Consider the following 14,804-nt stretch of genomic DNA (forward strand, 5'->3'; position numbering starts at 1 on the left):
TTTTTTTTTTGAGTTGGAATCTCACTCTGTCACCCAGGTTGGAGTGCAGTGGTGCAATATCGGCTCACTGCAACCTCCATCGCCCGGGTCCAAGCGAGTCTCCTGCCTCAGCCTCCTGAGTAGTTGGGATCACAGGCACCTGACACCATGCATGACTAACTTTTGTATTTTTAGTAGAGACGGGATTTCACCATGTTGGCCAGGCTGGTCTTGAACCCCTCACCTCAAGTGATCCGCCTGCCTCGGCCTCCCAAAGTGCTGGGGTTACAGGCATGAGCCACTGCATCCAGCCACTATAGATTTTTATTTGTAGTAGATTTAGTTCAGTAGGGCATTTGAGAGGCATAGGAACTGGAACAAATCCTTCATTGTTAGGGACTGTCTTGCACATTGTAGGATATCCAGTATAGTCCCTTCCAAGAAGTGGCAACAGCAGCCTCAGGCTGTCCAAACACCCTGTTAGGGACAGTGCCACTCCCAGAATCACAAAAGAACCACAATCATAGGAGAAGCATACAACAAACGTGGTGTTTATAGGACGGTCAGCTTCGGTGGCACTTTTGAGCAAGCACGCTATTTGGTTGTAGAATGAGTCCCCAGCGGGGCACCCGAAAGGCTGATGTGTGACTCATCCCTAGGACCTCTCTGTGAGTGCTGAAAGCTCCTCCTTCTCCAAGCTGAGTGGCAGCTTTCTGGTCCAGACTACTTAAACTGTGACTTGAGGAATTTTCTTCACTTTTTCCTTTGAGTCATTCTGTTTTTGATCAAGCTGCAATAGAAGGAAGGGCTCTCTCAGGGTCTGCTGTCGCATCCTTCCTTCGGGAACAGAAAGAAAATCTGGCCTGGCTTGAAGAGTTTGTCCTCAAGCATCTGGTAAGCCATAGGCATCAGTGTCTCTTACGTCTCCAGGGACATTTAGATGTGCCCCCCATCTCCATGGAGGCCATGGCAAGGGGACCCCTGGTTGTACTAGAGCTTCCTTCTGGGCACAGCCACACCGCACGGGTACTGCAGTATACGGCACACCTCCTCCAGCTTTTGGAAGACTCTGTTATCTAGAAAAGTGCTGAGAAATGGAGAACGGGGTTCCTCTGGGGTGGAGATGGAAAGGGGAAAAGGAAGAGAGAATGTCCTAGCAAAATGAGAGAAGGTGAGGGACAGCAGAATTGAGAGTGAGGGAGAGGGAGAGAGCAAGAGACTGAGTTGCGATGTCTTGTACATAGGGGTGTCCTCGTGGCTTCGCTCCCCTTTCGTTTGTACCATTCAGTTTCCCCAGACTCTTCCTAAATATCTCCTTATTGGCTACAAGATTCAGGATGCCTAGAAGCTCAGATTTGCTGGCAGCACCTCGAGACTGGATAATGACATATAGATTTTGTTTGTTTGTTTCCATCATTGGGATTTGGAGCAATCTCCAGAGTTGCAAAAGCCTACCTTGTTGCAAGAATATTTCTGCGGGTCCACACTGTCTGCTCACTTGCTCTGTGCTGCTGGGCACAGTGGTGTGGCCATCCAGGGTGGGAGAGACCACCTGGGATATGGAAACTACCAGCAGCCCTGTTTTGCTCTTGCTTATTGGCAGTGGTTGCCAAAGCACATGAAGCATTCTGGGAATCTGAATTTCTGTTGTTTCTCCCAAATGGCCCCTGAAGGGCAACAGGCAGCAAACATGGACGACATTTTGCCAGAAAAGTCCAGAAAGAAGATGGCTTCTGTTGTCAACTATTGGCATTTCAACAGGACCCTATTTTTATTTCTCAATATATTTGCACAGCTAGGAAGCATCTGCTGACAAGGATGAGATGATAAGCTGTATTGATGCCAAAACAGGACTAGAAAAACAGGCTTGTTCTGCAAATGGCCTGCATCCTGAGAGTCCGTGTTAAGAACATTCTCTCTCTGCAGGCAATATCTGCTCTTAAAACATTAACACTTGAAAGGAAGTAAGGCTTGGAATCCTTAGCATAGTCATGCACATACTAGGTTCTCAATAAGTGCATGCTGGATGAAGGAACCCACACGCACCTTAAGGAGGATGGAACACTGGCAGCTCAAGAAAAAAGTCACTCCCCAGAGGCTGAGTGCCGTGTCTTTGACCTACATAGGCAAGATCATGGTGAAATGCTGGCTCTCGGGGTTGCTGAGGTCCCAGCACAGTGTGCTTTCTCACTGTGGAAACAATAACAAGAAAAGTGATGCACACGTGTCACCTTTCCAGGCAGGGACATCCAAGCTGTTTGAGTCTCCATTCTGTGGTTTCCTTCAACAAGAAAGAGATTATTGGAGAATGAGACTGGCATCCTGGGTGGGAACAAAAAAGGAAATTGGTAGAAAGTACATCATCTAAGTTGGTCTAACTCAGTTCCGTGGCTTGGGTGGGTTCCTAGGATATCCAGCTGGAGGCAGGGGCTCTAGGAGATGTGAGGCTGTACTGTGTATGATGTCACAGAGTACTGTGAGAGGCAGAGACAAGGGGAGTTAACTGAGGCCCTCCTAGCCCTAACCCCCCAGCTCACACCCTCTGTTATCTGCCACCTCCAGGCCAACACCACGGCCATGGGACATTTGCCCATTTTTCTGATAGACACATTCTTTCTCTACTAGCAGCTCACATGGAACATAAGTGAAGTAATTCAGCAATTTCCTTCTTAACCTGCTGTCTCTCTGCTGCTTACTCATTCTGTGCTGTTTGCTTTAGATCGAAGTGCCCCATAGTACCAAAAGCTACATTATCCTATTCAACTGCATGGAAACCAAGATCCCGACCATTCTGGTTTTGTTGTTATTGTTATGTTAGTTTTAAACCTTAGCCATTTTCCATTCTGGGCAATTACAACTCTGTTTACTATGAATTCCCCTGTGTAGATGTTTCTCTCATTTCCAACCTACAAACTGCTACGTGAGCAGTAACTTGTCACCATGTTATCCGCATAAAGTCAGGGATGGATAAACTTGGGAGCCTTTAGCTCTTGAAGTTGCTGATGAGGAAGGGGAGAGGAGAGGAGAAGGAATATGTTTGTGAGATGGTCAGTGGGCTGAATAGTGGGATGACCGAAAAGTGTTGCTATAAATACACATAATCTGGAAAAAAAAAAAAAAAAAAAAAAAACACTGTCATCTGCTCCCTGCAAAGTGGTGTGATTAGGCAGGATGGAGCTTATTTCTGCAGTGTTAGAAAATGCATCTTTGTAGTCCCCAAAAAGCCTGTTCCATCCTGCCCATCTCTTGTTCTCAATACTTCTCAGTCCACTGTCACTCATTTTCTTCCTGTCCTTGGGTTGAGGTCTCAACTTCTTGCAATAGAATTTTTTCAGTTACAAGCGACAGAAATCCAACTCTGACTATCTTAAGCTAAAAGGGGATACACTGTTAGGAAAGTAACACTGATTAGGAATTAACACTGTTAGGAAAGTGTAACACTGATACACTGTTAGGAAGGATATATGAAAGCTCAAAGGTCAAGTGAAAAAAATGTAAGAACTAAGAACTTGGCCAGGTGCAGTGGCTCACGCCTGCAATCCCAGCACTTTGGGAGGCCAAGGTGGGTGGATCACGAGGTCAGGAGTTCAAGACCAGCCTGCCAAAGATGGTGAAGCCCCATCTCTACTAAAAATACAAAAATTAGCTGGGTGTGGTGGTGGGCACCTGTAATTCCAGCTACTTGGGAGGCTGAGGCAGAGAACTGTTTAAACCCTGGAGGCAGAGATTGCCGTGAGTTGAGATCGTGCCTCTGCACTCCAGTCTGGGTGACAAAGTGAGACTCTGTCTCAAAAAATAAATAAATAAATAAAAGAAAGTAAAAGAAAAAACTAAGACCTTGTGACTACTACCTGGATATCTCTCTCTCTCCCTCTCTCTCTCTCTTTCACCCTCACACTATCACCTCTCCTTTTTGTCAGTAGTTTCCTTTCGGCAGACAGGAGTTCCATGTGCTGGGAAGAGGGCCATTCAGAGCCCTGTATTCTCATCCTCCCAGTTTAGCAATGCTAGAGGAAAGAACTTTTGTCTCACAACCTCACATACAATCTCAGAAATAGGCTCTTATTTTCTGGCTCGAGGCTAATGCTGTCCAGAAACACCAGGTGCTGTGATGGTCTCACTTTCTGTCCTGGATCTGTCTGTGGGGCCCAGAGAGCAGGATCTATTTCAGAAAATAGGCAAGAGAGGAAAAACTTACGTGGCCATAAAAAAACAGTGGTTTTCAAGGTGGCCTATACCCATCCACATCCTAAACTTTTCTGCTGAGTCTTAGTGCTTAGACTTCAAACTTGATCTAAAATGCAAACTTGATTAAAAGTGCTTAAACTTCAGACTTGATCTAAAACAGAAATCCTACCTGGAAACATCACCTTCCAATCACTTAGCCCATGGCTCATCACACTCTGTCTCTGAATCTCACCATGAGTTTCACACATCTCCCGAGAGAGCGTCTCCTTTATCATTACCACCTGTGGAGTCAGCAGATTGGGTTTCATCTAAGCTCTGCCTGCCTACTATCCGAGTTCCCTAGCAGGTTAGTGACTTTAGTGACTTTCTCTGCCCTTTAGTTTCTTGATGTGAAAAGGAACAACAGTGGCTGCTCACAGGGTTGTCAATTACACGGTCAATTACATTACATGGACAATTCATGTTGGTGTCAGACCTGTCTGAGAAAAGATGGCCCATGTTACCATGACAGGCCCCAAGGCCAACAGCCTCTTTCTGGGTCATGGCTCACACAAAGGGGCCCCCCTTGGTTTGCTGGTGCTCTGAAACTTGCATATGCCTTAGGAATTTTACATTGTAACTCGGTTTCAAATGGGTCTGGAGCATCTCCAATGCTAGACTACTGTGCTGGGGAAGGCCAGTGGCTCATTATTACATCCCATGAACACTCTGGGTCTCCTAGACCTCATCCTCTTTGAGCTTCTCTCTCTCACTCTCTCTCTGCACATTCAGGAGTGTACACATTTCTGTCCAGCACCCTGAAGTCTCTGGAAGAGAAGGACCATATCCACCGAGTCCTGGACAAGATCACAGACACTTTGATCCACCTGATGGCCAAGGCAGGCCTGACCCTGCAGCAGCAGCACCGGCGGCTGGCCCAGCTCCTCCTCATCCTCTCCCACATCAGGCACATGAGGTGAGGCATCTGTGGGCTTCCTACATGAGAGAAAACACGCCCCCAAACCTATGTGACAGCTGGTCAGGAAGGACTGGTGCCTGCATTGTGAGAGTTCCTGGCACAGAATAAGCATAAATGCTATGGGAGGACAGAAGAGATACGTTTTAAATCTGCATGGGTCACAGGGCAAGTGTCAGAGAAGGCATAGAGGAAGCGATACTTATGCATGGTTTAAAGCATGTGCTTTGGGGCAGGGGTTTAGAGATTGGGTGCAGTGTGCAAATAGGAGGAGGGGGCCAATCAAGAGAAGCCTGTGAGCATACACATCCCCTGAAGACACTGGGCACATCTGTTATGGTCCCTGTGCACACCTGGATTTCCTAAATGAGAGACCCTGGGGCCAGATGCCTCACGGAGAGTATGTTGATTCCTTCATACCTGTTGAACCCCTTCTTGTCACCCCCACTGCCATTGCCCTAGTCTAAGCCACCATCATTTTCTGTTGGACTTCTGTGCCAGCCACTGAACATGTATCCCTGCCTGTAACCTAGATCCTTTCTAGATCATTCTCCGTGATGTGTCCAGAGTGATCATTCTAGAAGCAAATCTGATGTCATCCTCCTGCTTAAAACCCTTCAGTGGCTTCTCATTGCTTTTAGATAAAAGTATAAACCCTTTCACTTTGTTTTTATTACTCCTTGTGATTCAGCCCTTACTTAGTTTACGAGGACTTCCTCATGTCTGAGCTCTAGCCATAATAGCTGACTGTTGGATGAGTCATCTGGGGGAGGTTCTTCTTCAGGCTGCAGATTGGCAGGCAGCCCTCCTGACCTCAGCTGGGCTCACTCACACATCTGGGAGGCAGCTGCCTGAGGCCAGGGTGACTCTGCTCTGTGTCTCATGTCTCCTATCCTCCTTATACCCACATGTTAGCTGGAACATGTTCTCATAGCAACTGCAGAGGCATGAGAAAGCGATCCTGTTTGGGCAAGTGCATTTTACTGTTTTCTTTCACTCATGTCCACTGACATTTCATTGGCCAAGCAAGCATGTGAGGAGTCCAGAGTCAAAGATGGACATGTTGCCAGGGGCATGAATATTTCTGAGCAATAATCTAAACTGTCATAGCTCAGATCTCACTCCTTGAAGGAAGCATCTCCTAACCCTTAAGACCTAGTTGGAACTTGTACTCTGTTCTTCCCTATGGTTACTGCCCATTTTACTATTTTTCTGCCCATTTAGATTGACAACTCTGTGAGCCATGGCTTGCTTACCCAATATCACCTAGCACGGTGCAGAGCACATAGTAAGTACTCAACAAATGTTTTTTGTAAGAGCTAAGGAAGGATATCAGCAGAGAAAATAGAGTCTTTCTATGCCAAAAGGTGAAAGTGGCCTCATTTCCATTCCATCGTCCTGCAATTTGGCCAAAAGCTTAGTGGATACCATTCTCATAAGCAGACCTTATCTGCAGGGAAGAGATGGGGAGACTGCTGGGTTATGTATTGCAGACTCCAGCAGGACCACAGCGATGATTCAGAGTGATGACACTAGGATAGGTACTCATGGGTGATGAAGCCTCCATGACCTTGAGCTTACACTAGGCCCCTAGGAATGAAAGAGATTCCTTCTCTTAGTGGCTATGAGGGAAGGCCTATGATGTCTTAAGAAGGTTGGATTCTATCATTTTTAAGGGACCTTCAAATCCTGAGACCATGATTCAAATGGCAAGAAGTTTGCTTCATTAAAGTCCCAGGCACCACCCTTTCCGGAGACAACCTTAAAAAATTATTAGCTCCTGGGAAAACAGATGTATCTGATTTTCTTTGCATCCCTCACAGTGCCGTATATGAAGACTTACATATGGTATATGCCAACATTATTACTGAGTGAGTGAACGAAGAAATGAGGGAATGAATGAACAAAGGACTCATGGCAGGCTTTTCCCTGCCCTGTGAATTCGGCTTCTACTTGGTAATTGCAGTAGGTAAGGTGATTGCAGTCTCTGTTCACAGGGTTCCCCAAAGATCCCTGTGTAACAGACGGAGGAATCACATCTGTCAGGTAGAGAAGGTGACTGCATTCAGAGTATACATTTCCAGTCTTCCCTGTCTTTTTCTTTTGATGAATGTTATAGAGAGGGAAGCCATGAGTGGATTAGATGCCAAAATCCCTGGCTGAGAGAATAACCTTACCCTGGAGGAAAACATCTTAGCTTTGACTCTGAGCTGGGAATGTCAGTGATGTTGTAGATTCAATGCATTGCAGTTGGGTGTTTTTATTTGTTGAAAGGAATTGCTGAATTTTCAAATCCATTAACTGCTTGTCAGCATTAGCAAGCCTAATTAGTTAATACTAAGTAAATTTGCACTAAATATACAACCCTGGCTGATTTTACTGGCCACGTCTGGCAGAGGGCAGCAGCAAGGTGAAAGCTCTGTAGAGTTTCTGTTAGAATCGTGTGGAAAGCTGGACAGAGGTTGCTTCTCTTTCTCTCTCTCTCTCCTGTCTCTCTCTCTCTCTCTCTCAAACACACACACACACACACACACACACACACACACACACACAGACGATTATAATAATAATAATAATATTTTGGTTCCTCACTACAGCCAATCTAAATCATAGAAGTCTATTTTGTTAAGTAAGCTTGGCCCCAGCCATATGTTGCTACTCAGAGAATTCAATATCAGATTTCATCTGACTGTAAATGTGAATCATCAGGTTGCACGAGGAACACAGTGGCAGATCCAGGGGGCATTTAACTTTTATAGCATTTTAAATGAAAAAAAAAAAAAAAAAAAGTAACACTTAAACAAGTAATTTAGACCATGTTGTAGGCCCTGAATAGCTTTGATGTTGTGTTTTCATGGCAGGTCTCCAACTTGAGCTGAATTTTCCCCTACTAAAATGCAAATTTTCTAAGACATTCTCTTGGCCCTGCTGCTCATGATACATATTTCTTTTAAAAGAAATTTCAAACTAGATAATAGTTGTTCTCCTCCCCACCCCCGCCACCAGTAGTGTGGTGGGGCAGCAGAGTTGTGGCTAGTGGAGGAAAGCAGAGGAGGAGAGTAGGGAAAGGAGAATGTCATTTGCCTACATTTCCCTCTGTCCATTTCCCTCCTTGTTTTCCTGAACATGAACTGAGCTCTGGGCACTGTTTTAGGCCTAGCAGGGGACAGGATAAAGCCTGCTTCTCTAGGAATTCGCACTGAGTGTGTGAGTGTGTGCATGTGTGTGTTTGGAGGCGGAGAGAATAAACACAAATAAATAAAAAGGAGAATTTCAGGTAGTGATAAGTATGCTAAGAAAAACAGACCGGTGTGAAAGAGGAAGGCTGAGACTGCAGAGGCTTGAGGCTGCTGCCACTGGGTAGCGGTAGGCCTTTCCAAGGAGGTGGCATTTTGAAGACTGGAGGAAGGTGTATCCCAGGAAGTAGGAACAGCAAGTGTGGGTCCCCTAAGTCTTGGGGGGAGCTTAGTTCCTTTAAGGGCAGCACAAAAATCAGTGTGGCTACGGAGAGTGGGTTAGGGGAGACAGGCAGGAAGAGCTTGGAGATGTGGATGGAAGCTGGACCAGTTGGGCCTTGTAGAGCATGGAAAGACATTTACATTGTATTCTGAGTTAAATGGGAAGTGACGTGAGAGATTTAACAGTGGAGCGTCTTGAACTGCTTTACGCATTTAAAATACCTCCTCCTTCTTGGCTGAATATCTCCTGTTCTCTTTTTAGATGCACTGGTGATCCTATTTGAATGCATTTAGATCCTATTGGAAGGGAATAGGATCTCATTTGAGGCCGCGGAGGGCCATGGAAGTCACCTGCATAGCAAATACCCTGAAAGTGGCTGCAGGGAGAGTGTGAGGGTGGGACCACCCTCGTAGGAGGCGGAAAATGAAAACCTCACAGCCATGAGTTCCAGATTAGGGCCTCTGAAAGCCTTCAGCTTTCCCAGCTCCCATCCTAAAGTGGGTTTTTAAACAGCAAGAAAGATTGGCTGCCCTGTGTCTTTGGAGTTCCTCTTCTTTCCCCTTCTAGGGATTTCAGCACTCCTGGGGTTCAGGTTGGCTCTAAAGTGGTCCTCTCTGTGTCTTCCCACCCACAGTAACAAAGGCATGGAGCATCTGTACAGCATGAAGTGCAAGAATGTGGTGCCCCTCTACGACCTGCTGCTGGAGATGCTGGACGCTCACCGCCTACATGCGCCCACTAGCCGTGGAGGGGCGCCCCTGGAGGAGACGGACCAAAGCCACTTGGCCACCGCGGGCTCTACTTCATCGCATTCCTTGCAAAAGTATTACATCACGGGGGACGCAGAGGGTTTCCCCGCCACAGTCTGAGAGCTCCCTGGCTCCCCCACGGTTCAGATAATCCCTGCTGCATTTTACCCTCATCATGCACCACTTTAGCCAAATTCTGTCTCCTGCATACACTCCGGCATGCATCCACCACCAATGGCTTTCTAGATGAGTGGTCATTCATTTGCTTGCTCAGTTCTTAGTGGCACATCTTCTGTCTTCTGTTGGGAACAGCCAAAGGGATTCCAGGGCGAAATCTTTGTAACAGCTCTCGTTCCCCCTATGCTATGTTACTAAGCGTGAGGATTCCTGTAGCTCTTCACAGCTGAACTCAGTCTACGGGTTGGGGCTCAGACGACTCTGTGCATTTAAGCTACTTGTAGAGACCCAGGCCTGGAGAGTAGACATTTCACCTCTGATAAGCACTTTTTAAATGGCTTTAAGAATAAGCCACAGCAAAGAATTTAAAGTGGCTCCTTTAATTGGTGACTTGGAGAAAGCTAGGTCAAGGGTTTATTATAGCACCCTCTTGTATTCCTATGGCAATGCATCCTTTTATGAAAGTGGTATACCTTAAAGCTTTTATATATGACTGTAGCAGAATATCTGGTGATTGTCAATTCATTTCCCCTATAGGAATACAAGGGGCAGACAGGGAAGGCAGATCCCCTAGTTGGCAAGACTATTTTAACTTGATACACTGCAGCTTCAGATGTGCTGAAAGTTCTGCCTCTGGCTTTCCGGTCATGGGTTCCAGTTCATTCGTGCCTCCCATGGACCTATGGAAAGCAGCAAGTTGATCTTAGTTAAGTCTCCCTATATGAGGGATAAGTTCTTGATTTTGTTTTATTTTGTGTTACAAAGAAAGCCCTCTCTCCCTGAACTTGCAGTTAGGTCAGCTTCAGGACCTGTTTCGGTGGGTGCTGTACTTGGATCTTCCCGGCGTGTGTGTGCCTTATAGAGGGGTGAACTGTTCACTGTGGTGATGCATGATGAGGGTAAAGGGTCGTTGAAAGGAGCAGGGGCCCTAGTGATGCATTTAGCCCTGGGGCATGGAGTTGAACAGTGCTTGTGCAGGATTGTTGTGGCTACTAGAGAACAAGAGGGAAAGTAGGGCAGAAACCGGACACAGTTCTGAGGCACAGCCAGACTTGCTCAGGGTGGCCCTGCCACAGGCTGCAGCTACCTAGGAACATTCCTTGCAGACCCCGCATTGCCCTTTGGGGGCGCCCTGGGATCCCTGGGGTAGTCCAGCTCTTCTTCATTTCCCAGCGTGGCCCTGGCTAGAAGCAGCAGCTGTCACAGCTGCCGTAGACAGCTGTGTTCCTACAACTGGCCCAGCACCCTGGGGCACGGGAGGAGAGTGGGGACCGTTGCTGTCACTACTCAGGCTGACTGGGGCCTGGTCAGATTACATATGCCCTTGGTTGTTTAGAGCTAATCCAAAATCAGGGTTTGGTTTGGGGAAGAAAATCCTCCCCCTTCCTCCCCCACTCCCACCGCCGCCACTCCTGCCAGCTCATTTCCTTCAATTTCCTTTGACTTATAGGCTAAAAAAGAAAGGCTCATTCCAGCCACAGGGCAGCCTTCCCTGGGCCTTTGCTTCTCCAGCACAAGTGTGGGTTACTTCCTTTTTCTTAACAAAAAAGAATGTTTGATTTCCTCTGGGTGACCTTATTGTCTATAATTGAAACCCTACTGAGAGGTGATGTCTGTGTTAGCCAATGACCCAGGTGAGCTGCTCAGGCTTCCCTTGGTATGTCTTGTTTGGAAAAGTGGATTTCATTAATTTCTGATTGTCCAGTTAAGTGATCACCAAAGGACTGAGAATCTGGGAGGGAATAAAAAAAAAAAAAAAGTTTTATGTGCACTTAAATTTGGGGACAATTTTATGTATCTGTGTTAAGGATATGTTGAAGAACATAATTCTTTTGTTGCTGTTTGTTTAAGAAGCACCTTAGTTTGTTTAAGAAGCACCTTATATAGTATAATATATATTTTTTTGAAATTACATTGCTTGTTTATCAGACAATTGAATGTAGTAATTCTGTTCTGGATTTAATTTGACTGGGTTAACATGCAAAACCAAGGAAAACATTTAGTTTTTTTTTTTTTTTTTATTCTTTTTAAGTTACTTTGTTTTGAAAAAAGTTATTTATGCCTAAAGCCTGGTGATTATTCATTTAAATGAAGATCACATTTCATATCAACTTTTGTATCCACAGTAGACAAAATAGCACTAATCCAGATGCCTATTGTTGGATATTGAATGACAGACAATCTTATGTAGCAAAGATTATGCCTGAAAAGGAAAATTATTCAGGGCAGCTAATTTTGCTTTTACCAAAATATCAGTAGTAATATTTTTGGACAGTAGTTAATGGGTCAGTGGGTTCTTTTTAATGTTTATACTTAGATTTTCTTTTAAAAAAATTAAAATAAAACAAAAAAAAATTTCTAGGACTAGATGATGTAATACCAGCTAAAGCCAAACAATTATACAGCGGAAGGTTTTACATTATTCATCCAATGTGTTTGTATTCATGTTAAGATACTACTACATTTGAAATGGGCAGAGAACATCAGTGATCGAAATGTTCGCCCAGGGGTCTCCAGCAACTTTGGAAATCTCTTTGTATTCTTACTTGAAGTGCCACTAATGGACAGCAGATATTTTCTGGCTGATGTTGGTATTGGGTGTAGGGACATGATAAAAAAAACTCTTACCTCTGCTTTCTCCCACTCTGAAGCAAGTTAAAATTTAAAAGCTGTGATTTATCTGGGGGCTCAGGTATGGTGGGGAAGTAGATTCAGGAATTTGGGGAATGGCAAATATACGAAGAAAAGTATTGAAAGTATTTGGAGGAAAATTGTTAATTCTGGCACCTGGAGTGTGCACCAGGGTTCAGTAGTCCACTTCTGCCCTGGAGACCACAAATCAACTAGCTCCATTTATAGCCATTTCTAAAATGGCAGCTTCAGTTCTAGAGAAGAAAGAAAAACATCAGCAGTAAAGTCCATGGAATAGCTAGTGGTCTGTGTTTCTTTTCACCATTGCCTAGCTTGCCGTAATGATTCTGTAATGCCATCATGCAGCAATTACGAGAGACTAGGTCATCCAAAGAGAAGACCCTATCAACGTAGGTTGTAAAATCTAACCCCTAAGGAAGTGCAGTCTTTGATTTGATTTCCCTAGTAACCTTGCAGATACGTTTAACCACGCCATATCCCATGCCTTTTGGGGGCTGAACAAATAAGGGACTTACTGATAATTTACTTTTGATCACATTAAGGTGTTCTCACCTTGAAACCTGATACACTGAAATGGCCATTGATTTGGGCCATTGGCTTACAGTACTCCTTCCCCTGCATGACACTGATTACAGATCCTTTCCTATTCATACTTTCCAATTATGGGATGGACCGTGGGTACTGGGAATGATCACTAACCCCATAGTAATGTCTAATATTCACAGGCAGATCTGCTTGGGGAAGCTAGTTATGCGAAAGGCAAATAGAGTCATACAGTAGCTCAAAAGGCAACCATAATTCTGTTTGGTGCAGGTCTTGGGAGCGTGATCTAGATGACTGCACCATTCCCAGGTTAATCCCCTGAAAAGTTACTCTCAACTGGAGCAAATGAACTGTGGTCCCAAATATCCATCTTTTCAGTAGCATTATTATGCTCTGTTTCCAACTGCATTTCCTTTCCAATTGAATTAAAGTGTGGCCTCGTTTTTAGTCATTTCAAATTGTTTTCTAAGTAATTGCTGCCTCTATTATGGCACTTCAATTTTGCACTGTCTTTTGAGATTCAAGAAAAATTTCTATTCTTTTTTTGCATCCAATTGTGCCTGAACTTTTAAAATATGTAAATGCTGCCATGTTCCAAACCCATCGTCAGTGTGTGTGTTTAGAGCTGTGCACCCTAGAAACAACATATTGCCCCATGAGCAGGTGCCTGAGACACAGACCCCTTTGCATCCACAGAGAGGTCATTGGTTATAGAGACTTGAATTAATAAGTGACATTATGCCAGTTTCTGTTCTCTCACAGGTGATAAACAATGCTTTTTGTGCACTTCATACTCTTCAGTGTAGAGCTCTTGTTTTATGGGAAAAGGCTCAAATGCCAAATTGTGTTTGATGGATTAATATGCCCTTTTGCTGATGCATACTATTACTGACGTGACTCGGTTTTGTCGCAGCTTTGCTTTGTTTAATGAAACACACTTGTAAACCTCTTTTGCACTTTGAAAAAGAATCCAGCGGGATGCTCGAGCACCTGTAAACAATTTTCTCAACCTATTTGATGTTCAAATAAAGAATTAAACTAAAGACAACAAGTTTGTTTTTTGTAAGCTCCTCTTCTTGCTAGCAGTTTGCCACTGATCATCTAAAATCAAGGTGGTTAAACAATGTGTAACACACAGCGAGTCTGAATGCTAAGGCCTCTCCTCACCTCACTCCCTCTGCCCAACACCCTCAGGTGTATCAGAAAGTGTGTGGACACTGTGGTCAGGCAGACCTGGCCTCAATTCTTGGCTTCACCCTTACAAATTTTATGATCGTTGGCAATTGATTTTTCGGAGTTTCGACTTCCTTATCAATAATATGATGATAAATAATGACGCCTAATTCATAGGATCATGGTGAGGACTAACTGAGACGCTCATTAAACATAGTTGCTATTTTCTAATGCCTGGCCCAATTCCTTCCCTGTGAGGGAGAAGAAGGACGCTTGAGAGTGGTTATATGTGAATGAATGAGTGAATGGAAGAATGAGTGATCTGAAACTATATAGTTAGCTTAAAAACCTCTCCCTCATCCTGAAGGTAAAGCAGGAACAATTGGTCCACCCCCACCCCAGGTTTCCATTTCAGGACTCCCTTCCCTTTTAGAGCTGCCTGCATGCTTCCTTTATCCATTTTCTCTGATTTAACTGATGAATTGGGAGGGGCTGGGTATAGGACTTACTGAGAGGCAACATAATATTCACACAGGCACTGCAGCTAGATTACTGTTTGAATCCTCATTCTACCTTCTTAAAATTTTTTTTGGCATCACCTTGGGCAAGTTAATTTCCCTGGGCCTCCGTTTCTTCACTTGTAAAGAGAGATGACATGCATCTGCCTGGAAGGGTTCTTGTGAAGACCACATGGTTCGCTCACGGAGAGTACGGAAGGACCATGGCTGACACTGCTTCTCCCTTTCCAGAGTCTTCCGAAACTGCACGTTGGACTCATTTCTTTATTAGGGTGGGCTGAGGGTCTTCACATTGTTTGAGTCATGTGGATTCTAGGAAGCTAATTCATTTTCTTGTCCAAGCATTCCCTTGGCAAGTTCTTCAATCCTTGTGTTCTTTGGTTTCCTCATTTCTAAAATAGAAACAAGAAT

The 14,804-nt window shown here is 44.7% G+C and overlaps 1 protein-coding gene across 3 annotated transcripts in view; it reads left to right on the plus strand.

Annotated features, from left to right (window-relative positions):
* ESR1 (estrogen receptor 1) overlaps positions 1–13,745 on the plus strand; it is a 448,172-nt gene extending 434,427 nt beyond the window's left edge. The window contains exons 9-11 of one of the 3 annotated variants that reach the window (XM_017887610.1): positions 4,939–5,122; positions 9,216–9,404; positions 10,958–13,745. In XM_017887610.1, the coding sequence (XP_017743099.1) occupies positions 4,939–5,122; positions 9,216–9,404; positions 10,958–11,066 (482 nt within the window). In that variant the 3' untranslated portion in view covers positions 11,067–13,745. Of the gene's footprint in view, positions 1–4,938; positions 5,123–6,346; positions 6,411–9,215 lie in introns of all 3 variants that reach the window. The other 2 variants (XM_017887612.1, XM_017887614.1) reach the window with 2 other exon arrangements.
* Positions 13,746–14,804: the final 1,059 nt, after the last annotated feature.

This window comes from Rhinopithecus bieti, unplaced genomic scaffold (genome assembly GCF_001698545.2).
Source record: "Rhinopithecus bieti isolate Rb0 unplaced genomic scaffold, ASM169854v2 scaffold_16097, whole genome shotgun sequence".
Classification (NCBI taxonomy): domain Eukaryota; kingdom Metazoa; phylum Chordata; class Mammalia; order Primates; family Cercopithecidae; genus Rhinopithecus; species Rhinopithecus bieti.